At 37.1% G+C, this 25,527-nt stretch overlaps 1 protein-coding gene across 1 annotated transcript in view; it reads left to right on the plus strand.

Annotated features, from left to right (window-relative positions):
• The window catches only part of COG5 (component of oligomeric golgi complex 5), a 319,388-nt gene that overhangs the window by 177,295 nt on the left and 116,566 nt on the right, over nt 1–25,527 (plus strand). The window contains exons 9-10 of the mRNA XM_078442554.2: nt 7,490–7,602; nt 7,858–7,935. Coding sequence (XP_078298680.1) covers nt 7,490–7,602; nt 7,858–7,935 — 191 coding nt within the window. The remainder of the gene's footprint in view (nt 1–7,489; nt 7,603–7,857; nt 7,936–25,527) is intronic.

The raw sequence follows: 25,527 nt of genomic DNA on the forward strand, positions 1-25,527 counted from the left end.
CAGTTTGTGACCTTTTTCCTGCCAAGATGTACCTGCTGATGGCATTCAGATCTAACACACCCCTCAAAGGTGGGATAGGAAAGAGTACACATTGTGTGTGGCTTTCACTTACCCAACCAACACATGTCTGCATTTCTTTCCTTCTTTCTTCTCTCCTGTTAATAAGGAGGAGCCGTCCTTGCTCCTGGCAGAAACTGAGTACTCTGCTTTTGCGTTAGATCCCATCTGCCAAGGGCATTGCTTTAGCAGATCCCCTCTGCCTGCCATGTGGTCACTTTTCCTTCTTTAAGTCTCTTTCCTGTCATGTACAGTCATCTAGTGTACCTTCTCTTAAAGACAGACACCTCTATCTTGACTGCATTTCTTTTTTCTTCCCTCATTTTATTTCTTCAGACTACAGAAAATCCCCCAAAGTTGTTGTCAGACTTACTGTCTCCAGCTTCTCTCTTTCCATTTTTCTATCGGAGAAGCTATTCTACCATCACAGAGTTGTCCTAAAGAATAAATGGAATAATGCATATAGAACTAATAACAGAGTTCCTCATACAAGGCTAATACTAAAATATTTACAGTCAGTAATTATGGTTTTTATATTTGCTGTATAAACATAGCCTTAAATAACGCACAATATATGTCACTCATAAATAAGTTGCACTAGATAAAAAGAGATAAAAGAATCTTGGATCTTAAAGGGATTTTTAAAGGTTAGCCCTAGCCTCTGAATAGGCCTGTATTAAAACTATCCCAGAAGGGGAGCTTTGAAAAGAAATTGCCGAAGGAGATTTCACTCTCAGCTTTTCCCAGCAATTATTCTCAGAAAGTTTGATCTCATGTTTAAATTTCCAGGAGCAGTTTAATCTCATTCCCTCTTGTGTTGTCAAGAAAAAGAAAAAAAAAATTAAAGCAATTATTCACATGCTGTCATTCCTAATGTACACCCTTTTTGTTGAAAGAATAAAGAGTTTTAAAGCCTTATTATAATCTGTTGAGAAGTAGATACAGTGGTTTAACGTAGAAACCTTAAGCATCAATTCTTCATTAATTTTTTTAAAGAATAATCACTATTATTTTTAGTTTTTTAAATGTGACATTGACAATATTCATGTTAATTTGCTGATCTTGTTGGTCATATTAAGATTATGGAGTAGAATGTCCTTATTTTTTGGAAGTACACATTAAAGCATTCAAAGGTGATAGGGCATCATGTCAATAACTTATTAACAAACAATTCAGGGAAATTTTTTTTTAGTATGCTTTCAAATTTTCTATATGTTTAAGATTTTTCCTCTCAAATATATAAAGTTCAATAATCTTAAGGAAAAATGTTACCTATTATGTGTTGGAAAGGTTTACAATTCAATAAGAAAAAGAGAACTTAAAAAATAAGAATATGATTAGGCAGTTCATAGAACACATCTAATAAACGGGAAAATATGTTAAGCGTCTTTCTAGAGGGTGACCGAACTAATTATTAGGGAAGTACAGATAAAACAAGGATACTGTTTCTCAACCCTGAGACTGGCAAAACCCAAGAATTAAGTGTTGGGCGAGTGCAGAAACTCTCATTAACACTGATTGTAGGAGAATGAAATGGTTCAGCCACTTGACTCAGTTTTATCAAATTGTTCTCTGAGGTTAAAACCGTATGTACCTTGTGATCTTATAATTTCTCTTATAAGAATTATACCCTAGAGAACCTGTCACGTAGATATAAGAATTTTTTATTGTGCTATTACTTGTAGTAGTGAAAAAGTGAAAACAGTCTTTCCTTCAGTGGAAATAAAGGGCTATCATTGGGTCTCTGTTTTTTAGTGAGCCTGTGCCTTTGTACCTTGAACTGTACAAGCGTACTAATTTTTTTTTCTCCTCCCTTGGGTGGGAGAGAATGACCACAGAGGGACTGGAGTTGGATATTTCCCTTCCCTGGTCAGTTAGGTTCTGATAACACTCCAGAAGTTTAGGTTGTGGTTAACCAGCTTCCCCTTAGGGCAGGCCTTGTTAAGAATAGAGTCCTCTGGTATATTTCAAGATGCTTTCCTTTTTCCTCCTCCTGCTGGAGGCACTGGGTGATTTTTCTCCCATATTTACTGTGGGAAACTATTTGGGTTTCTGGATGCAAATCTCACAATATTGTGGGCCCCCCTGACTGACTACCCCTGGAGCTTTTAATTTTCACAATTGACCACTTTGAGTCTGTAGCAATTCCTCAGTTACACTTCACGTTTTCCTTCCCTAGCACTGGCTCCCACTGTTTTCTGCTAGCAAGGCTCTGTTCTGATACATGGAGACTTCCCGTATTCGCCTGTCTCTCTGATCTTGGGGGCAAGTGGTTTGCCATGTGTCCTCCCCTCTCTTACAGGTCCAAGAAGAATTTTTCAGTCTTTTAGGCTTTTCATTTGTTGTTAGGACAGAGTGGCAACGTACAAGCTCCTTACAGTTGAACCAAGAAATGGAAGTTGTTAACTCAGATTTTTACCCCCTGTAACTTACTTGTTTTTAGTTTGATGTTGTTAAAAGTAAGACAGCTGGCCCAAAATGGAGTCACTTATGCTAAACCCCATGCCACCAAACTGAGACGTAACTTAATTAACAGTTTCAGCCTTTCAGCCCTTCCTGGAAATTGAATCCTAAGTCAGTCAGTCAGTCAGTCAGTCAGGAATCACCTAATCAGTACTAGTGAGGTAATCTGTCCTACTGTCCTCTAAAGGAAAGTGACCTTGCCATAACCAGTTTGCCTCTTTTATCTAGTATAACTTCTTTGTTCCTGTTCCCTTCTGCCTATAAAAGTCTCTCATTTTGAATAGCTCCTCAGAGTTCCTTTCTATCTGCTAGATTGCCTGCTGCCAGATTGATGAATTGTTGAATAAAGCCAGTAAGATCTTTAAATTTTACTCAGTTGAATTTTATTTTTTAACAATGTCCATATGGGTCTTTATTTATCTTTGAAGTTTAGTAATTTCTTTAGGATGTATCTTGGCATTGAATGCTCTGTATCTTTTTTTTTTTTTTTTTTGAGTTAGAATATGTTTTCTTTTATAGGTACATTTGAATATTTTTCTTTTCCGTTTGTTCTTTTCAGGAACTTTATATACATGTCACATCTTCTTTGTTTTCCATTTCTAATATATTGTCCATAATTATTATATTTTATATCTTTGTACTTTATTCCATTTTGTATCATGTCCTTTTGTTCATTTTCCCATTTCTGATTGTGTTTTCGCCCTTGATCATTATATTGTTATTTCTAATGTGGTCTTAATGTCTGTTATATATTTACAATGAGAATGTTCCCTATAATTGCTTTGAGACAGTAGAAGATCAAGTAACCCTTCCTGTTGTTTCCTTTGGGAATTTCTTTGGCAACATGTGTTCCTTTCCTTTCCCCGTCTTCCCTCCCTCTCAATTTGTGTTAGGTCCTATATTGTCTGTTTCTCATTCTTACTCATCTTTGAAAGATACCAGCTGTTTGTTGAAGAATAGTATAGGGGTGGTTGTAGGGAGAAACTAGGACAGTCTACAACTTGGATGAAGTTTGTTGTCTAGAGTAAGTATTCACCAATTTGTTACTTCTTCTATCTTTGGGATACATTTTTCTCAAATTTTGGATCATTCTAGAGAGCTTAGTGTGAATCGTGGTAAAGCCATTTAAGCAATTTTTGTGTGGAAACCTCATATTCTCTGCTTTTCTTTCCTCTTTCACCTCATGTTACCTTTGATAACCTCCCCCAACTAGAGGTCTAACTATTATAAAGTGTAAATATCATTTTATTATGGTTTCTTCTTCCATTTTTCTTTGTTGCCATTCTGCAACATTAAACATTTTATTAGCTTCTTCCCTGGCTCATTCATGTCTCTCCATTTCAGCTCTAAGCAAAGAATCATTGAATAGTCCGTCTAAATTTTTATAATTGATTTTAAGGGTAGTTTGGTTTTTGCTAATGGTCCAAGATGAGAGCTATCTGGTTCCTTTTTCATTTTGATTTATCCACATCATGTGGCATACATAATCTCAAGTTTGAAGTTTTAGTTGATTCCTTGTTTGGAGTGGGTTTTTGTTGGTGGTGGTGGTGTTGTTGTTTAAGTGTATTTTTTTTTTTTTTGTTCTTATTTTCATTGGCTTTCCAGGAAAAAGAGTAGGAAAATGATTTTACTCTGCCATCAATAACTAGAAATCACTCTTAAGTATTTTTAAGTAACTCTTGGTTTTTTCTATCACTTTAATAAAACCTAGTTTATGACACTGTTTTTGTTCTTGATTCTCCTAAAGCTAACTGATAATGGCATCAATTTTTCTGTTTTAATTATTCTCTCTCCTCTTTATATAGCTTTTCTATGTTCAGTTGATTATTTTTATCACATTAATGTCTTCAATAGGATGTATTTAGCTTATGAGGATAAAAATTTTAAATAAGTCATTCTCTACCTTATTTACCTTTAAGTAAGTAAGGAACATGAGGCCTCTGGAACTAGTTGAACCAATATCTGGCTATATTTACTTTAAGAAAGTAGTGGGTTGATGTGTCCCATAATTCATTATAACAAAACTGAACTATGCATATTCCAGGAATTCGATCAGTATTTTCCAGTGTTCACAAAGGTACTCTATACCCTTTCTTCATTGTGAGGAGTGTGTTCTTTATATGACTTGTGAGATAATTGCACATTGTTAACTTATTTCCTCTCTATTCTCTGTACACTTCTCCTTAGTAGTGAGGACAACACTGCAAATAATTTTAAAAATTAGTTAGACTTAGATTTCAAACACAAATTACTCATATTTTTAAAGTCAGTATCTCTGTCATAGGTATTTTTCTCTTTTATTGCTTCCTAATATTCTCACACTAAAAAGTAATAGCATCTCTTTGCTAAGGGTACATGTAACTCTTTTCTAAACTTAGAATTATTGGGGCACCTGGGTGGCTCAGTCAGTTAAGCAACCAACTTGGGCTCAGAGGGTTGTGATCTCACAGTTAGTGAGTTCGAGCCCCGCATCGGGCTCTGTGCTGACAGCTCAGAGCCTGGAGCCTGCTTCGGATTCTCTGTCTCCCTCTCTCTCTGCCCCTCCCCTACTTGCCCTCTGTCTCTCAAAAATAAACCAACCTTAAAAAATTAAAAAAAAAATAAACCTAGAATTGTTGAAAAACTGTAAGGAAGCAGCTTATAAACATAGCCTCTGGTTTTCTTGATTTCTTGCCCCCCCCCCCTTTTTTTTGAGAGAGAGAGAGAGAGATAGAAAGAGAGGAGAGTGAGCATGTGTTGGGGAGGGGCAGAGAGAGCAGGAGAGAGAGAATCCTAAGCAGACTCCACACCCAGCACCAACCCTGACATTAGGGCTCACTCACACAACTGTGATGATTGTGACTCAACAGTGAAATTATGACCCAACCTTGAGATCATGACTGGAGTTTAAATCAGGAGTCCATGCTTAACTGACTGAACCACCCAGGCGTCCATCTTGCCCTCTTTAAAACAGGATAAACTATTCATTCATGGGCTCTTCTGCATGGCTTTCAAGCTTAATTTGGATTGGAATTGATACTTTTCAATTTGAGACTAAGATTCCTTTTTTTTTTATGTTGAAACATTTTAAATCTGCACAAATAGCTGTGTATATGTATTACATACAAGAACATTCTTAGACATCACTTTCAAGAAATTTAACATTGATACATTAATATTATTTAATGTTTAATCCATATTCAACATTTTTCACTTGTTCCCCAAAATATTCTTTATAATAGTTTTTCCCCCAGCTTGAACCAATCGGGGATTATGCTTTTCTGTTAGTTATCTTGTGTCTTTACTCTCCTTTAATCAAAACAACCCCATTGCCTTTTTTGTCTTTTATGGCATTAACATGGTTGGAGATCCCCATAATTTGAATTTATCTGGATTTATCTGATTGTATCTTTATGGATATATTCAGAGTAAACAAGCTAGTAAGGTAATGTTGTGTATTTACCATTAACATCGTATCTGTAACCACCAAAATTATGTCTGTCTCATTACTGCTGATGCTAAATGAAATCATCTCATTACTGTGGTGTATGCCAGATAGCTCCTTATAAGATTGCTTTCTTTTCTTTGTGATTAGTAATTTGTGGTACATACTTTGAGACCATGTGAATATCCTGTTTTTCATTAACATTTCCTGCAGTGTTTTAGTATCCAATGATTATCTTTCCCTCAATTAATTACTTTACTAGTAGTTGCCAAATGATGATTTTTTTTTTCTATTACTCCACTGCATTTATTAAGTGACATTCTTCTGTAAAGAGAAATTTCCATCCTTTTTGTTTTTTTTTTTAATTTTTATTTAAATTCCATTTAGTTAACATAGAATGTAATATTAGTTTCATAATGGACTGCCATACGGTACCTGGTGCTCATCACAGTAAGTGCGTCCTTTTTAAACATTTCAGTTTTCACTATGAATTCACAAATTGTTTTCAATCAGTATTTTATGATCCATTTTCATCCCTATTATTTTGGATGGTCAAAAGTTCCCTAATTCATTTTGGGGAAACCCCTTCCAGTCAAGGTCCTATGTCCTTTGACAAATCTCCATTTGTCTTTGAACACTTCTTTGCTCTCTGGCACAGTTGTACCACGCATATCTTCTGTTTTCACTGCTCCAAATGTGGAATCACCCTTTTCTTCAGTGAGCCCTGGTTTCTTTTACTGGGGAAGGGGAATGGTGCATGCAAGTCATAATTTGGGCACTTGGTATACTCATTTCTATTTAGGAATCACTGTCTCCTTGCCCTTTCAGTGGACAGAGTCAAGAAATACCTCTAATCCTCATTACATATTTGTATCTTTATTCTGTTTATGGGGAGAACCTTCATTTACACTTTGCAAAATGAACTCAAAGTAATTTCAGGATGGCTACACCAGTATCACATCCAGCAACAAATCCACTAAGTACTATAAATTCTTTTTGCCTCTAAAATCTATCTCACTAAAGTTAGGGTTCCATAATTAAACATTACTTGAATTAATTGTTTTCCCCTCTGTGGTTGTATTATGAGTTTGATGTATAGTTGGTTTCATTTGTTTCTGTATTTATTTGCATTTTGTTTTAGAGTTTGCTTTTTTCATTGTATTTAAACTTAAATTTATTTTGAAATAGGTAAAACATTTATATGCCTCATAAAGACTCCTACTTCTATCCCTGTTTCTTTCACCTTGTCTCCTACCACTCCCACCACCACTTGTAGAAAACTATTTTCATTAATTTCTGTTTTGTGTTTTATCTCGTGTGTGTGTGTGTGTGTATGTGTGTGGTGTGCCCGAGTGTGTGATCTTATTTTCCTTCCTTTCTTAAACATTAAAGGTTAGGATGCTTTTTTATATTCCTCATAAGAAATTATTTCTTAAAGTAGGAACTTCTTACTTTTTTTTAAGCTTGGATATGCTTTTTGTATTAACATATTTTCTTTTATTTGAAAAGTTTTATTTTTCATACTTCTTTGTCACTCATAAACAGGGGGACCGGGACGCTCAACTATGCCAACCCCAGGAAACACTGCAGCTTTTCGTGCTTCTCTCTGGACTAATATGGAGAAACTTGTGGATCATATTTGTACTGTTTGTGGACAGGTAAGAATTTTAGAGAGTGGAAAGAACATTAATTATGGATTAATGCCTTGTTGTGCCAAGTTGTGTGACGTTGGTCAGCTATCTTAAAATCCCTGAGCATTCAAAATACCTACATTAGCTGATTATAATATTGATAGAATAACTCTAGCAAAAGGCCTCTTTCCTTCCCTTGCTATTTCTAGTACCTAAGCTTTACATTTGTTTCATTTGAAAATACCCAATTGTATACAATCTCCCCCTCTCTGCCTTTTTTAGGTACAACATCTACAAAAAATATTAGCCAAGAAGAGAGATCCTGTTTCTCATATTTGGTTCATTGAAGAAGTAGTTAAGGTATGTTTAGATGAAAATATTTTTTATCTCTTTATTGAAGAATGCAGGGAGAAATGAGCCAGCATTCTTTGTGTTCCTACCTTACAGACTGGCTACATGTCAAATAGCCATAGGAATTGATTTCTCAACAACAACAAACTTTCTTTTTAGTATATGTATAAGCACATTTGTTTATTGAGTAAATACTACCAGTAATGCATTTTATAGGCTAATTTCTGAAATGCATAAACTAATTTCTAATTTTCCATCATATAAATGATTTATTGTAAATGTTTTTAAAAGTTCCACTAGAGAATAAGATGAAAATTTTGGGTAAATAAGAGGTTTAATTGGTGGTTATTATAATGTCTTATAGTCTTTACTGAAAATGGAATGGTAAGATCCATTCGGTTGTTAATTTTTCCTATAAAGCACATTGCTGTATTCATTTTTCATATTCTGAAATTCTCCCTTCTGTTATCCACCAATACACTGGCCTCATGAGCTATAAGAATTCCTTCCATGCATAGAAATCTCTGACTCTACATTTTATTTATTCATCTTGATATGTTTTTGATAAGGAATAATACAGAGGGATTATTCTATTTATCATTTAATCTTGACAGATAAGTGTTCCAAAGAAAAAAATTCTCTAAATTTCCAGTGTTATGGTATAGTGTCCTTTGTAAGTTCAAAATTTAGGCATTTATATATTATGTTATGGATCTCTAAGACCACCCCCAAGTTTGGTTATTTGTTAGAGAATTCACAGCATTCAGCATATAGTTGTGCTTCTGGCTATGATTTATTACAGCGAAAGGATAGGAACCAAAATCAACTTCAAGAAAGGAAAATCAGCAATAGGAAAAAGGCATATAGGATGAAGTCCAGAGGTAACCAACTGAAAGCTTCCAAGGGTCTTCTTTTACAGGAGAGAGATAGGATACCTTTAATTCATCTAGCAACAGCATGCATAAAATGTCCTCTGGGGAAGTTCATCTTGCACGTAGGAGTTCAGGGTTCTCATCAAGAGTCAGTTAGCCTAGCATGTACCAAAATTCCAGACTCCTGAAAGAAAAGCAGCTGTTTGGTGTAGACCACATTATTGGTACAAACAGTTTAGGTATAGTGAGCATTCTTAACTGACAACCATGAGGACCCTCTTAAAATCCAAGTCCCAAGTACCAGCCAAGGACCAGCCTTGCAATTAGGCATTTTTAACTATAGCAATCTCAGACCTGCTGTATAAACTCATTTTTGCGTATATATATACTTATGTTGGTATATGCCTACTTGCATTATTCTGCTTCATATTTGGCTTTTAATTGTATGAAAGAAATAATAAGATGCTTTTGTCAATTTGCATAGTAATTAATTTTTTACAATTTTTAAAATTCCACTTAGTGAACATACAGTGTGTCAGCAATTCCATACATCATGTGGTGCTCATCAACAAGTACACTCCTTAATCCCCTTCACCTATTTAACCCATCCCCTCCTCCCACCCGCCTCATTTGTAGTAACCATCAATTTGCTCTCTAGAGTTAAGAGTCTGTTTCTTGGTTTCTCTCTCTCTCTCTCTCTCTCTCTCTCTCTCTCTCTCTCTTTCTCTCTTTCTCTCTTTCTCTCTTTCTCTTTCCCCTTTGCTTCTTTGTTTTGTTTTTTAAACACGTGAATGAAACCATGTGGTATTTGTCTTTCACTGTGTTATTTTGCTTACCATTATACTCCCTAGGTCCATTCATGTCATTGCAAATGGCAAGATTTCATTCTTTTTTATGGCTGAATAATATTTCATTATATGTGTATGTATATACACATATATGTATACACACACATATATATGTATATATGTTATATGTATATCCATACACTCCACATTTTGTTTACCCATTCATCAGTCAGTGGACATTTGGGCTGCTTCCATAATTTGGCTATTGTAAATAATGTTGCTGTAAACAGATGGTTGTATGTATCCCTTTGAATTAGTGTTTTTTGTTTTCTTGGGTAAATACCCAGTAGTATGATAGCCGGATTGTAGGATAATTCAATTTTTAACTTTTTGAGGAACCTCCATACATTTTCCCGAGTGGCTGCATCAGTTTGTATTCCCTTTAACAGGGCACGAGGTTCCTTTTTGTCCATATCCTCACCAACACCTGATATTTCTCATTGTTGGTTTTAGCCCTTCTGGCAAGTGTGAGGTGATAGTGCATTGTAGTTTTGATTTGCATTTCCCTGATGGTAAAGGATGATGAGCATCTTTTGATGTGTCTGTTCGCCATTTGTATGACTTCTTTAGAGAAATGTCTGTTCATATCTTCTGTCCATTTTTAAATTGGATTATTTGATTTTTGGGTATTGAGTTTTATAAGTTCTTTGTAAATTTTGGATACCAACCAGATGTGTCATTTGCAAATATCTTTTCCCTTTCTTAGGTTGCCTTTTAGTTTTAATATTTCCTTCCCTGTGTAGAAGCTTTTTATTTTGATGTAGTCCCCAATAGTTTATTTTTGCTTTTGTTTCCCTGGCCTCAGGGAACCTATCTAGAAAAAGTTGCTACAGCCAATGTCAGAGAAGTTATTGTTTCTGTCTCTTGTAGGATTTTTGTGGTTTCAGGTCTCACATTTAGGTCTTTAATCCATTTTGAATTTATTTTTGCGTATGGGTAAGGAAGTTGTCTGCTTTCATTCTTTTACATGTAGCTGTCTAGTTTTCCCAGCAAGATTTGTTGAAGAAACTATTTTTTCTCTCTGCATTTTCTTTCCTACTTTGTTGAAGATTGACCATATAATTGTGTGTTTATTTCTGGGTTTTGTATTGTTTTCTATTGATCTGTGTATCTGTTTTTGTGCCACTACCATACTGTTTTGATTGCTGCAGCTTTGTTATATAACCTGAAGTCCAAAATTGTGATGCTTCCAGCTTTGTCTGTCTTTTTCAAGATTGCTTTGACTATTTGGGGTCTTCTGTGGTTCTATACAAATTTTAGGATTGTTCTAGTTCTGTGAAAAATGCTGTTGGTATTTTGATAGGGATTGCATTAAATGTATAGATTGTTATGGTAGTATAGGTATTTTAACAATATCTGTTCTTCCATGAGCATGGAATATCTTTCCATTTCTTTGTGTCCTCTTCAGTTCCTTTCATCAGTGTTTTATAGTTATCAGAGTATAGGTCTTTCACTTCTTTGGTTAGATTTATTCCTAGGTTTCTTATGCTTTTGGGCGCAATTGTAAGTGGGATTGTTTTCTTAATTTATCTTTCTGCTGATTCATTATTGGTATATAGAAATGCAATAAATTTATGTACATTGATTTTGTATCCTTCAAATTTACAGAGTTTATTTACCAGTTCTAGCAGTTTTGTGGGGTAGTATTTACGTTACCTATATATATAGTATCATGTTGTCTGAAAGTAGTGAAAGTTTGACTTCTTCCTTACCAATTTGGATGCTTATATCTTTTCGTTGTCTGATTACTATGGGTAGGACTTCCAGTACCGTGTTGAATAAAAGTGACAAGAGTGGACATCCTTGTCATATTCCTGACCTTCAGGGAAAGGCTCTCAGTTTTTTACCATTGAGGATGATGTTAGCAGTGGGTTTTTCAGATGGCCTTTATTATGTTGAGGTGTGTTCCTTCTAAACCTACTTTGTTAAGGGTTTTTATCATGAATGGATGTTGTACTTTGTCAAGTGCTTTTTCTGCATCTATTTAAATGATAATATCATTCTTATACTTTCTTTTATTGATGTGATGTGTCACATTGATTTATGAATATTGAACCATCCTGGCAACCCAGGAATAAATCACACTTGATTGTGGTGAATGATTTTTTTAATGTATTGTTGGATTACAGGTTATTGTTGGATTGCAGGTTATTGGTCTGTTCAAGTTTTCTATTTCTTCCAGTTTCAGTTTTGGTAGTTTATATGTTTCTAGGAATTTATCCATTTCTTCTAGGTTGCCCACCTTGGTGGCATATAGTTTTTCATAATATTTTCTTCTAATTGTTTGTATTTCTATGGTGTTGGTTGTTATTTCTCCTCCTTCATTTGTGATTTTTTTTTAAGTTTATTTATTAATTTTGAGAAAGAGTGTGAATGGGAGAGGGTCAGAGAGTGCGGGAGAGAGAGAATTCCAAGCAGGCTCCACGCTGTCAGCACATAGCCCAATGCATGGCTCGATTCCACATACTGTGAGATCATGACCTGAGCCGAAATCTAGAGAAGTTGGATGCTTACCACACTGAGCCACCCAGGCTCCCATCTCATTTACGATTTTTAAAATTTGAATTATTTATCTTTTTTTCTTGATAAGCTTGACTAGAGGTTTATCAATTTTACTGATAACTTTTCAAAGAACCAGCTCCTGCTTTCATTGATCTGTTTTTTTTGTTGTTTTTTTTTAGTTTCTATATCATTTATTTCTGCTCTAATCTTTATTATTTCCTTCCTTTCACTGGTGTTAGATTTTCTTTGCTGTTCTTTTCCTAGCTCCTTTAGGTGTAAGGTCAGACTGTTTATTTGAGATTTTTCTTGCTTCTTAGTTAGGCCTGCATTGCTTTATACTTACCTCTTAGAACTGCTTTTGCTACATCTCAGAGGTTTTGTATCATTGTATTTTCATTTTCATTTGTTTCCATGTACATTTTTATTCTTTTATTTTCAGGCTGACCCATTTATTCTGTAGTAATCTGTTATTTAACCTCAATGTATTTGTGTACTTTCCAGATTTTTTCTTGTGGTTGATTTCTAGTTTCCTATTTTTGTGGTCAGAAAAGTTGCCTCGTATGACTTGACTGTGAATTTGTTGAGGCTAGTTTTGTGGGCTGATAGGTGATCAATTCTGGAGAAGGTTCCATGGGCTCTTGAAAAGAATCTGTATTCTGCTTGAGGATGGAATGCTCTGAATATGTCTGTTAAATCCATCTGGTCCAGTTTGTCATTTAAAGCCATTGTTTATTTGTTGATCTTGTTTAAGTAATCTGTTGATGTAAGGGGAGTGTTAAAGTCCCCTACTGTTATGGGGCACCTGGGTGGCTCAGTCAGTTGAGAGTCTGACTTTAGCTCAGGTCATGACCTCACAGTTTGTGAGTTCAAGCACCGTGATGGGCTCTGTGCCGACAGCTCAGCAGCACCTGGAGCCTGCTTCGGATTCTGTGTCTCCCCCTCTCTCTGCCCCTTCCCTGCTCGCATTCTGTCTCTTTCTCTCTCCCTTAAAAATAAACATTAACAAAAAATTTTAAGTCCCCTACTATTATTATATTATTATAAATTATGTTATTAACTGTTTTATGTATTTGGATGCATAAATATGTACAGTGTTTTATCTTCTTGTGGGATTGACTGCTTTATGATTATCTACTGTCTTTGTCTCTTGTTACAGTCTTCATTTTAAAGTCTATGTTGTCTGACATAGGTATTGCTACTCCATCTTTTTTTTGGCACCCGTTTGCATGCTTGATGTTTATCCATCCTCTCCCTTTAAATCTGCAGGCGTCTTTCTGTCTAAAGGAGTTTCGTGTAGGTAGCATATAGATGGGTCTTGTTTTTTTATCCATTCTGTCACTCCCTGTCTTGATGAGAGCATTCAGTCCATTTACATTCAAAGTAATTATTGATACATATGTATGTATTACCATTTTTACCTGTTTTGTGGTTGTTTGTGGAGACTTTCCTCTGATCCTTTCTTGTCTTTCATAATTTGATTGTTTTCTTTAGTGATTTTTGGATTTCTTTCTCTTTAGTCTTTGCATATTTATTTGTGGTTTTTTGATTTGTGGTTACCATTGGGTTTGTATGTAACATATTCTGTATATAGCAGTCTATATTAAGTTGATGGTTATTTAAGTTTGAACCCTTCTTTTACTTCTCCCCACATTTTAGGTATATGTTGTCGTATTTCACATTCTTGTATTTTGTGAGCTCCTTGACTGATACTTGACAAATTTATTTTTACTTTTGTGTTTATTTATTTTTATTTTTGTGTTTTCTATCTTCATACTGTCACTTTGGTCTCTCCTTTTTACTGATAGAACCTCCTTTATTATTTTTTGCATGTTTTTTTTTTTTTATTTGAGAGAGAGAGAGAGAGCACTGAAGTAGAGTAGGGGCAGAGAGGGAGAGAGAGAATTCCAAGCAGGCTCCACTCTGTCAGGGCAGAGCCCAGCACAGAGCTTGATCCCATGAACCATGAGATCATGACCTGAGCCAAAATCAATAGTCAGATACCTAACCAACTCAGCCACTCAGGTGCCCCTAGAGTCCCTTTTAATATTTCTGCTTTGCTTTGCTGGTTTAGCAGTCATGGACTCTGTGAGTTTTTGTTTGTCTGACAAAATCTTTATCTCTCTTTGTATTCTGAATGATAGCCTTGCTGGATAGAATATTCTTGGCTGCAGGTTTTATCCATTCAGTACATTGACTATATCACACCATTCCCTTCTGGCTTGGAAAGTTTGTGCTGAAAAGCCCCTGGTAGCTTTAGGGAGTTTCCCTTTTATGTAACTGTTCTTTTCCTTTAAAAATTTTTTCTTTACTATATTTTGCCATTTTAACTGTAATATGTCTTGGTGTGGATCTTTTTGTTGATTTTGTTGGAGGTTCTCTATGCCTACTGGTTCTGGATATTTGTTTGCTTCCCTAGATTAGGGTAGTTTTCAGCTATTGTCTCCAAATAAACTTAATGCCTCGTTTTCTTTGTTGTTGTCTTCTAGGACTCCTTATAATGTGAATGTTACTATCTTGGAGTCACTGAGTTCCCTAAGTCTACTCTTATTTTCCATTATTCTTTTTTCTGTGTTCAGCTTGATTACTTTCCATTACTCTGTCTTCTAGGTCATTGATTTGTTCCTCTGCTTCTTCTAGCATGCTGTTCATTCCATCATGTGTGTTTCTCACTGCATTTATTGAGCCCTTTATCTTTGCTATGGTATTCCGTATCTCTGTGTTCAGGGTCTCACTTATGTCTTCCACTCTTATCTCAAGTCTAGTAAGTATCCTTATGATACTTACTTTAAATTCTCTATCAGGCATGTTACTTATATCTGTTTTTCCTAGATCTCTGGCCATTGTCTTGTCCTGGATTTTTCATTTGGGTTCAATTTCCCTGTCTTCTCCTTTTGTCTTAAGTCTCTGTGCCTATTTCTCTGTGTTAGGAAAGTCACTTATGTCTCCTGTCCTTGAAGGTAATGGCCTCATGAAGAAGAAGTCCAACAGTGCCCTGCTGTGTAGCGTTCTTGTTTCCTAGGGCTTGGTACTTCTGGGAGTGTGTCCAATGTGTACTCTTTGTGATCAGCTATTGTGTCCTAGCTGCCTTTTCTTTCATGCCAGTCATCTGCAGAGGCTGTCTTTGTGTGTTATGGGCTGTGTTTGGCCCCTGGCCTGAATGTGGCGCATTTTAACTGTGTTCTGGTCTGCTTTTGAAATGAGACCTGTTGGCACTGCTGCTGGAAGCAAGGCCCTGCAAAATTCCCAGGTTGGGAGACATGGTGTTTAAGGGGTTTGGACTGGTCTTCTGGGGGAGAGGGCCTGCTGGGACTGAGGCAAGTGTGACTGGGAGGAGCAGGTCCACTGGCGCATGATGGGGGCAGGGCTTGGTGCAAGCAAGTTAGGTAGGGAGTGTGGGTATTGTGCTGCTTCCCCTAGGTGGCTCTGTGCTTATGCTGAGGTTGCTGGAGGGAAATGGTCCCAGCTGTTGCCTTTGTTCCTGATGGGTTCTCTCCCTGAATGCTACCTTTCTAGGACATGCTTTGAGATGAATGCTGCCTTTCTAGGACATGCTTTGAGATGAACAGATAATCTCCCTACTCGTACCCCTGGTGCTCTTCAGATCGCTGTTTCCATGCTGTATGTTCACAGGTTGTTTGCCTGCCTTCTTTCCAAGAGCAGCCCCAGTGCCTCTGTGCTGTCCCCAAGCCATACCTGCTGATCTTTAGTACTCCAGGTTAAGTCCTGCTGGTCGCAAAACTCATGAAATTCAGCCCCTCTCGCTTTCCAAACCAATTGTTATTGGGGATTCATTTTCCCTCTATGCTCCTCCTGTGTGCTAGTGTCTCTCACCCTTCTCTATAGTGGTGGCTCCCTTTCCACCTTAGTGGCCACGATTGGTTTTTCTCCCAAACTGTGTCTCCACACTTCCTACTTTCTTCAAGTGGCCTCTTCTCTTCTTTAGTTGTAGAGTTTGTTTCGCCAGTCTACAGGTCAATTTCTCAGATATTTAGGATGATTTGATAGTTATCTATTTGTATTCATGGGACTAGGAGAGCCTAGGGTCGTCCTACTCTGTCACCAGCTTCCCCTCTCTTGTATAGCTATTAAGTCTTTACATTTACTGGCGGAATGGATAACTAATATCAGGCCTTAATGTTTACAGGCAAGCAAATGCACATGCAGTGTTACCATTCATCTTATTCAATCATTATATTAACTCATGAAATTTTTCACTGAATTAAAAATAAAAACCAGTAAAGATTGATCTTTGTTTCTTAGGCTATTTAAAAATGTAGTCCTATACAACACACATATTTATATATAAATTTTGATGTAAATTTCCAGTTTAGTTGATCTTTGTTCTTTTACGGCAATGTTTATGAAAAAAATTTAAGTCCTTCTTGGAATTCAGTGTACTCATGTATATTCAAAACAGATCGGTCTTTTGTGCAAAGCCCAAAATAACTTGATCTTAAATACTTGGGATTTCCAGAGCCAGAGAAAAGTAACAAAACAGAACAAAACCCCTCAAAAATATCCATCACATATTGCAGATAAAGCACATAACTATCACTATATTTACCATAGTTTGTTTAATCTTTTTCTTTATTACAAAGCTATGAACAAATATTTTTGCTAATTACATAATACCACGTAAGGACATAATTATTCTAATGAAAATAATTATTGTTGGCAACAGAATCTTTGTAGAAAGTGTAGGATTTCTAGGATAATTGGAGTCCCCAAATAATGAGCCTTCAAATCTTCAGAGAAGTTTAAACTTTTGAGTAGGTGATGATATATATCTGGTGTTTTGGGTCATTGAAGAATGATACCTGGACCCAAATCTCTAAACCTTTGTGTAATCTCTTTTTGAGGACAAGGTTATGAGCAGACAGTTCTTTTTAACACTACTAGTTTTTGCAATTCCAAGATTTTTAAGAAGAATGTGTCTTGGTATTGAAAGTTCTTTCTAATTTAATGGTTTTAGCCTTTCTAACCTGTGAATATATGTATTAAAAATAAAATTTGTAAATAATTCAAGATGAAACAGTATTAGAATTATGCCATATGCTTTCTACAGTATCTGTTTGGAAATTAATGCTTTTTTCCTCAGGAAGATTATTTCTAGCAAAGTTAAGTTGGAATCTACCTAGAACACTTTTTAAAAATTTTTGTGTTCAAATATTTATAAGTAATAGTCTATATTTTGAAATTTATTGAAGGTTAAATTGATAGTTTCTCTTTGGTTTATAATATGGAATAGTTCATACTATACTCAGCCCATTTATATCACCTTTACATCTTTTTGATGTATTTTTATATCATGAGTTTAAAATAAAACTGGACCAATTATATTAGGTATAACAATCTTAGGAATATAATTTAAATGTAGAGGCTTTTTGAAAGCTATTCCTTGATAAGATAACTAATTCTGCTGCTGCTTAATTTATTAAGACAAACTTACTTTCAGTCTTTTGTATAATTTGAAAGGCATATTCATACCTATCAATTTTGGTATCTTTTAACAGCAGTGAAGAGTTCTAGTGTCACTATATAATCATCAACACTGTATATAACATTCTGATAAAGTGAGTGTAGCAAATTATTGACAAATTATTCAGAATCCACACAGTGGAAAACAGGTTGTAGATTCTCATCTGCAGAATGAAGCCAGTTTATTTGTATGTGAGAAAGTAGATAGGATACTTTCATTTTCTAAGCCAGGAATTTTTATCATCGAACAAAGTCTTGTAATCATGTGTGTAGGATGTATTAGGCTAAATTTGGAAGGTGTTCAGAGCTTTGAGCAGCTATAGTACTAATGAGAATTTTAACTGTGAAAAAGAATGCGTTTTATTCTTTTAGAAATATCAAATGATTTGGTGATAAGATTAAAGATTCAAAAATTTTAGGACATTCAAACATGAAATATTTTAATGTTTTGAGAAAAATGCTTACTTAACTCATCTGTCTGTGACATCTTAATTTGATTAAAAAAGTAAGTAGCAATAAGCCAGAGTCTAAGTCAGATATCATCAGTAAATACTCTCATCCATAAAGGGTAGAAGGTTTTTGCTTTTACTATTTTGGGGACCAAATCTTCTGAAGAGTCCTCTCACTACAATAGAAATAAATTCTAGGTAAATTGGAGAGGTATAACATGCAATGCACTTTTGGGCCTGCAAAAGATAAGAGAATCTCTGAGGTGCAAAGATGCATATACATATACTTATGCATATACAGAACCAGATAAAATAGTTGAAACTTAATGGGGATTTGTGAGCTATAAGTCATTGGAAAAGCCAGAGTTGGCCTCAAGTCAGATGCCCATGTCAGTGACGGGATCAGTCCAGTAGGCTCTGGGGCTCTAAAATGAACCTATCAAGAGGTTCCGGAAGATGGCGGCGTAGGAGGACGCGGGGCTCACAGCGCGTCCTGCCGATCACTTAGATTCCACCTACACCTGCCTAAAGAACCCAGAAAACTGCCAGAGGATTAGCAGAAGGGAGTCTCCGGAGTCAAGCGCAGACTAGAGGCCCACGGAAGAGGGTAGGAAGGGCGGCGAGGCGGTGCGCGCTCCACGGACTGGCGGGAGGGAGCCGGGGCGGAGGGGCGGTTCGCCGGCCAAGCAGAGCCCCCGAGTCTGGCTGGCAAAAGCGGAGGGGCCGGACAGACTGTGTTCCGACAGCAAGCGCGACTTAGCGTCTGGGAGGTCATAAGTTAACAGCTCTGCTCGGAAAGCGGGAAGGCTGGAGGACAAAGGGAGGGAGAGCTGCTGAGCCCCCGGACGGCAGAGCTCAGCTTGGCGGGGAACAAAGGCGCCAGCGCCATCTCCCCCGCCCATCCCCCAGCCAAAATCCCAAAGGGAACCAGTTCCTGCCAGGGAACTTGCTCGCTCCGCGCAAACACCCAACTCTGTGCTTCTGCGGAGCCAAACCTCCGGCAGCGGATCTGACTCCCTCCCGCTGCCACAGGGCTCCTCCTGAAGTGGATCACCTAAGGAGAAGCGAGCTAAGCCTGCCCCTCCAGCCCCCGTGCACCTTGCCTACCCACCCCAGCTAATACGCCAGATCCCCAGCAACACAAGCCTGGCAGTGTGCAAGTAGCCCAGATGGGACACGCCACCCCACAGTGAATCCCGCCCCTAGGAGAGGGGAAGAGAAGGCACACACCAGTCTGACTGTGGCCCCAGCGGTGGGCTTGGGGCAGACATCAGGTTAGACTGCGGCCCCACCCACCAACTCCAGTTATACACCACAGCACAGGGGAAGTGCCCTGCAGGTCCTCACCACTCCAGGGACTATCCAAAATGACCAAATGGAAGAATTCCCCTCAGAAGAATCTCCAGGAAATAACAACAGCTAATGAACTGATCAAAAAGGATTTAAATAATATAACAGAAAGTGAATTTAGAATAATAGTCATAAAATTAATCGCTGGGCTTGAAAACAGTATACAGGACAGCAGAGAATCTCTTGCCACAAAGATCGAGGGACTAAGGAACAGTCACGAGGAGCTGAAAAACGCTTTAAACGAAATGCAAAACAAAATGGAAACCACGATGGCTCGGCTTGAAGAGGCAGAGGAGAGAATAGGTGAACTAGAAGATAAAGTTATGGAGAAAGAGGAAGCTGAAAGAAAGAGAGATAAAAAAATCCAGGAGTATGAGGGGAAAATTAGAGAACTAAGTGATACACTAAAAAAAAATAATATACACATAATTGGTATCCCAGAGGAGGAAGAGAGAGGGAAAGGTGCTGAAGGGGTACTTGAACAAATTATAGCTGAGAACTTCCCTGAACTGGGGAAGGAAAAAGGCATTGAAATCCAAGAGGCACAGAGAACTCCCTTCAGACGTAACTTGAATCGATCTTCTGCACGACATATCATAGTGAAACTGGCAAAATACAAGGCTAAAGAGAAAATTCTGAAAGCAGCAAGGGATAAACGTGCCCTCACATATAAAGGGAGACCTATAAGACTCGTGACTGATCTCTCCTTTGAAACTTGGCAGGCCAGAAAGGCTTGGCACGATATCTACAGTGTGCTAAACAGAAAAAATATGCAGCCGAGAATCCTTTATCCAGCAAGTCTGTCATTTAGAATAGAAGGAGAGATAAAAGTCTTCCCAAACAAACAAAAACTGAAGGAATTTGTCACCACGAAACCAGCCCTACAAGAGATCCTAAGGGGGATCCTGTGAGACAAAGTACCAGAGACATCACTACAAGCATAAAACATACAGACATCACAATGACTCTAAACCCATATCTTTCTATAATAACACTGAATGTAAATGGATTAAATGCGCCAACTAAAAGACATAGGGTATCAGAATGGATAAAAAAACAAGACCCATCTATTTGCTGTCTACAAGAGACTCATTTTAGATCTGAGGACACCTTTAGATTGAGAGTGAGGGGATGGAGAACTATTTATCATGCTCCTGGAAGCCAAAAGAAAGCTGGAGTAGCCATACTTATATCAGACAAACTAGACTTTAAGTTAAAGGCTGTAACAAGAGATGAAGAAGGGCATTATATAATAATCACAGGGTCTATCCACCAGGAAGAGCTAACTATTATAAATGTCTATGCGCCAAATACCCGAGCCCCCAGATATATAAAACAATTACTCATAAACATAAGCAACCTTATTGATAAGAATGTGGTCATTGCAGGGGACTTTAACACCCCACTTACAGAAATGGATAGATCATCTAGACACACAGTCAATAAAGAAACAAGGGCCCTGAATGATACATTGGATCAGATGGACTTGACAGATATATTTAGAACTCTGCATCCCAAAGCAACAGAATATACTTTCTTCTCGAGTGCACATGGAACATTCTCCAAGATAGATCATATACTGGGTCACAAAACAGCCCTTCGTAAGTTTACAAGAATTGAAATTATACCATGCATACTTTCAGACCACAATGCTATGAAGCTTGAAATCAACCACAGGAAAAAGTCTGGAAAACCTCCAAAAGCATGGAGGTTAAAGAACACCCTACTAACGAATGAGTGGGTCAACCAGGCAATTAGAGAAGAAATTAAAACATATATGGAAACAAACGAAAATGAAAATGCAACAATCCAAACGCTTTGGGATGCAGCGAAGGCAGTCCTGAGAGGAAAATACATTGCAATCCAGGCCTATCTCAAGAAACAAGAAAAATCCCAAATACAAAATCTAACAGCACACCTAAAGGAAATAGAAGCAGAACAGCAAAGGCAGCCTAAACCCAGCAGAAGAAGAGAAATAATAAAGATCAGAGCAGAAATAAACAATATAGAATCTAAAAAAACTGTAGAGCGGATCAACGAAACCAAGAGTTGGTTTTTTGAAAAAATAAACAAAATTGACAAACCTCTAGCCAGGCTTCTCAAAAAGAAAAGGGAGATGACCCAAATGGATAAAATCATGAATGAAAATGGAATGATTACAACCAATCCCTCAGAGATACAAACAATTATCAGGGAATACTATGAAAAATTATATGCCAGCAAATTGGACAACCTGGAAGAAATGGACAAATTTCTAAACACCCACACTCTTCCAAAACTCAATCAGGAGGAAATAGAAAGCTTGAACAGACCCATAACCAGCGAAGAAATTGAATCGGTTATCAAAAATCTCCCAACAAATAAGAGTCCAGGACCAGATGGCTTCCCAGGGGAGTTCTACCAAACCTTTAAAGCAGAGATAATACCTATCCTTCTCAAGCTATTCCAAGAAATAGAAAGGGAAGGAAAACTTCCAGACTCATTCTATGAAGCCAGTATTACTTTGATTCCTAAACCAGAGACCCAGTAAAAAAAGAGAACTACAGGCCAATATCCCTGATGAATATGGATGCAAAAATTCTTAATAAGATACTAGCAAATCGAATTCAACAGCATATAAAAAGAATTATTCACCATGATCAAGTGGGATTCATTCCTGGGATGCAGGGCTGGTTCAACATTCGCAAATCGATCAACGTGATACATCACATTAACAAAAAAAAAGAGAAGAACCATATGATCCTGTCAATCGATGCAGAAAAGGCCTTTGACAAAATCCAGCACCCTTTCTTAATAAAAACCCTTGAGAAAGTCGGGATAGAAGGAACATACTTAAAGATCATAAAGGCCATTTATGAAAAGCCCACAGCTAACATCATCCTCAACGGGGAACAACTGAGAGCTTTTTCCCTGAGATCAGGAACACGACAGGGATGCCCACTGTCACCGCTGTTGTTTAATATAGTGCTAGAAGTTCTAGCATCAGCAATCAGACAACAAAAGGAAATCAAAGGCATCAAAATTGGCAAAGATGAAGTCAAGCTTTCGCTTTTTGCAGATGACATGATATTATACATGGAAAATCCGATAGACTCCACCAAAAGTCTGCTAGAAGTGATACATGAATTCAGCAAAGTTGCAGGATACAAAATCAATGTGCAGAAATCAGTTGCATTCTTATACACTAACAATGAAGCAACAGAAAGACAAATGAAGAAACTGATCCCATTCACAATTGCACCAAGAAGCATAAAATACCTAGGAATAAATCTAACCAAAGATGTAAAAGATCTGTATGCTGAAAACTATAGAAAGCTTATGCAGGTAATTGAAGAAGATATAAAGAAATGGAAAGACATTCTCTGCTCATGGATTGGAAGAATAAATATTGTCAAAATGTCAATACTACCCAAAGCTATCTACACATTCAATGCAATCCCAATCAAAATTGCACCAGCATTCTTCTCGAAACTAGAACAAGCAATCCTAAAATTCATATGGAACCACAAAAGGCCCCGAATAGCCAAAGTAATTTTGAAGAAGAAGACCAAAGCAGGAGGCATCACAATCCCAGACTTTAGCCTCTACTACAAAGCTGTCATCATCAAGACAGCATGGTATTGGCATAAAAACAGACACATAGACCAATGGAATAGAATAGAAACCCCAGAACTAGACCCACAAACGTATGGCCAACTCATCTTTGACAAAGCAGGAAAGAACATCCAATGGAAAAAAGACAGTCTCTTTAACAAATGGTGCTGGGAGAACTGGACAGCAACATGCAGAAGGTTGAAACTAGACCACTTTCTCACACGATTCACAAAAATAAACTCAAAATGGATAAAGGACCTGAATGTGAGACAGGAAACCATCAAAACCTTAGAGGAGAAAGCAGGAAAAGACCTCTCTGACCTCAGCCGTAGCAATCTCTTACTCGGCACATCCCCAAAGGCAAGGGAATTAAAAGCAAAAGTGAATTACTGGGACCTTATGAAGATAAAAAGCTTCTGCACAGCAAAGGAAACAACCAACAAAACTAAAAGGCAACCAACGGAATGGGAAAAGATATTTGCAAATGACACATCGGACAAAGGGCTAGTATCCAAAATCTATAAAGAGCTCATCAAACTCCACACCCGAAAAACAAATAACCCAGTGAAGAAATGGGCAGAAAACATGAAAAGACACTTCTCTAAAGAAGACATCCGGATGGCCAACAGGCACATGAAAAGATGTTCAACGTCACTCCTTATCAGGGAAATACAAATCAAAACCACACTCAGATACCACCTCACGCCAGTCAGAGTGGCCAAAATGAAGAAATCAGGAGACTATAGATGCTGGAGAGGATGTGGAGAAACAGGAACCCTCTTGCACTGTTGGTGGGAATGCAAATTGGTGCAGCCGCTCTGGAAAGCAGTGTGGAGGTTCCTCAGAAAATTAAAAATAGACCTACCCTATGACCCAGCAATAGCACTGCTAGGAATTTATCCAAGGGATACAGGAGTACTGATGCATAGGGGCACCTGTACCCCAATGTTTATAGCGGCACTCTCAACAATAGCCAAATTATGGAAAGAGCCTAAATGTCCATCAACTGATGAATGGATAAAGAAATTGTGGTTTATATACACAATGGAATACTACGTGGCAATGAGAAAAAATGAAATATGGCCTTTTGTAGCAACATGGATGGAACTGGAGAGTGTGATGCTAAGTGAAATAAGCCATACAGAGAAAGACAGATACCATATGGTTTCACTCTTATGTGGATCCTGAGAAACATAACAGAAACCCATGGGGGAGGGGAAGGAAAAAAAAAAAAAAAAAAAAAGGTTAGAGTGGGAGAGAGCCAAAGCATAAGAGACTGTTAAAAACTGAGAACAAACTGAGGGTTGATGGGGGGTGGGAGGGAGGGCAGGGTGGGTGATGGGTATTGAGGAGGGCACCTTTTGGGATGAGCACTGGGTGTTGTATGGAAACCAATTTGACAGTAAATTTCATATATTAAAAAAATAAAAAAAATAAAATAAAATGAACCTATCAGAGTTGCATTAATCTAAGACCTGTGTGGGTGACTAACATGGTTCTCTGTTGGTAACAGTATCTCACTCCCACAAGAAACAAATGCACATCCTCTGTAGAGAAGAGCATTTTTCGTTTTAGCCATCAGAATTAAGCACATAGTAACGTGAGCCAAGTAAGAGCTCATAGTAAAAAAGGCACCAACCGTATAAATAAACAAGAATCTATGATTGAAAGACAGTCAGTCAGTAGGAAAAAATGAAGTCAATGAAAAACAGATCTTAGACTCCTATCAGACTTCTGAAGGACACTATGCACTTCATAAGTTAGAATTATCTGAAAAAGAATCTAAAATACCTGTTTATGATATATTTAAAGAATACAGAATGGAATAAAAAATGAGAAACAAAAGACTCTTAAAAAATGACCAGTTCTTTAAAAAGGACCAAACAGAACATTTAGGAATTTAAAATAAAATCATTGAAATAAAAATGCAGATAGATTAAACAGATATTACATAGTCAAAGAATAAATTGGAGGCTGACAGAATTGATGAATTTATCCAGAATGCAGCATAAATTAAAAATATGGGAAATGTGAGAGGTTAAAAATTATGGAGGATTAAATGAGGTTTTAATATAAGGTTGTAATTGGAAAAGGAAAGCTGGCAAACTAAAAAAGAAAAACCATATGATTATCTCAGTACATGAAGGAAAAGCATTTGACAGAATCCAACATCTGTTCCTGATAAGAACTCTTAGCAAACTAGGAATAGAAAAGAGCTTTCTCAACCTGAAAAAAGGCATTTAGGAACAAGGAACAGGTAAAATCGTACTTAATCATGAGGACTGAATGCTTCTCTCCTAAAATCAGGGAGAAGGCAAGGTTTTCTTTCTGTTCTCACTGCTTCTATTTAATGTTGTCCTAGCTAGTGGAATAGAAGAAGAAATAAAAGATTTCCAGTTTGGAAAGGAAAAAGTAAAATGGTCTCTGTTTACAGATGACATGATCATCTATGTAGAAAATTTGATGGGATCTTTAAATAAATAATAAAAAGCTACCGGAACTAGTAAG

Source organism: Panthera onca, chromosome A2 (assembly GCF_046562875.1).
Source record: "Panthera onca isolate mPanOnc1 chromosome A2, mPanOnc1 haplotype 2, whole genome shotgun sequence".
In the NCBI taxonomy this organism is placed as follows: domain Eukaryota; kingdom Metazoa; phylum Chordata; class Mammalia; order Carnivora; family Felidae; genus Panthera; species Panthera onca.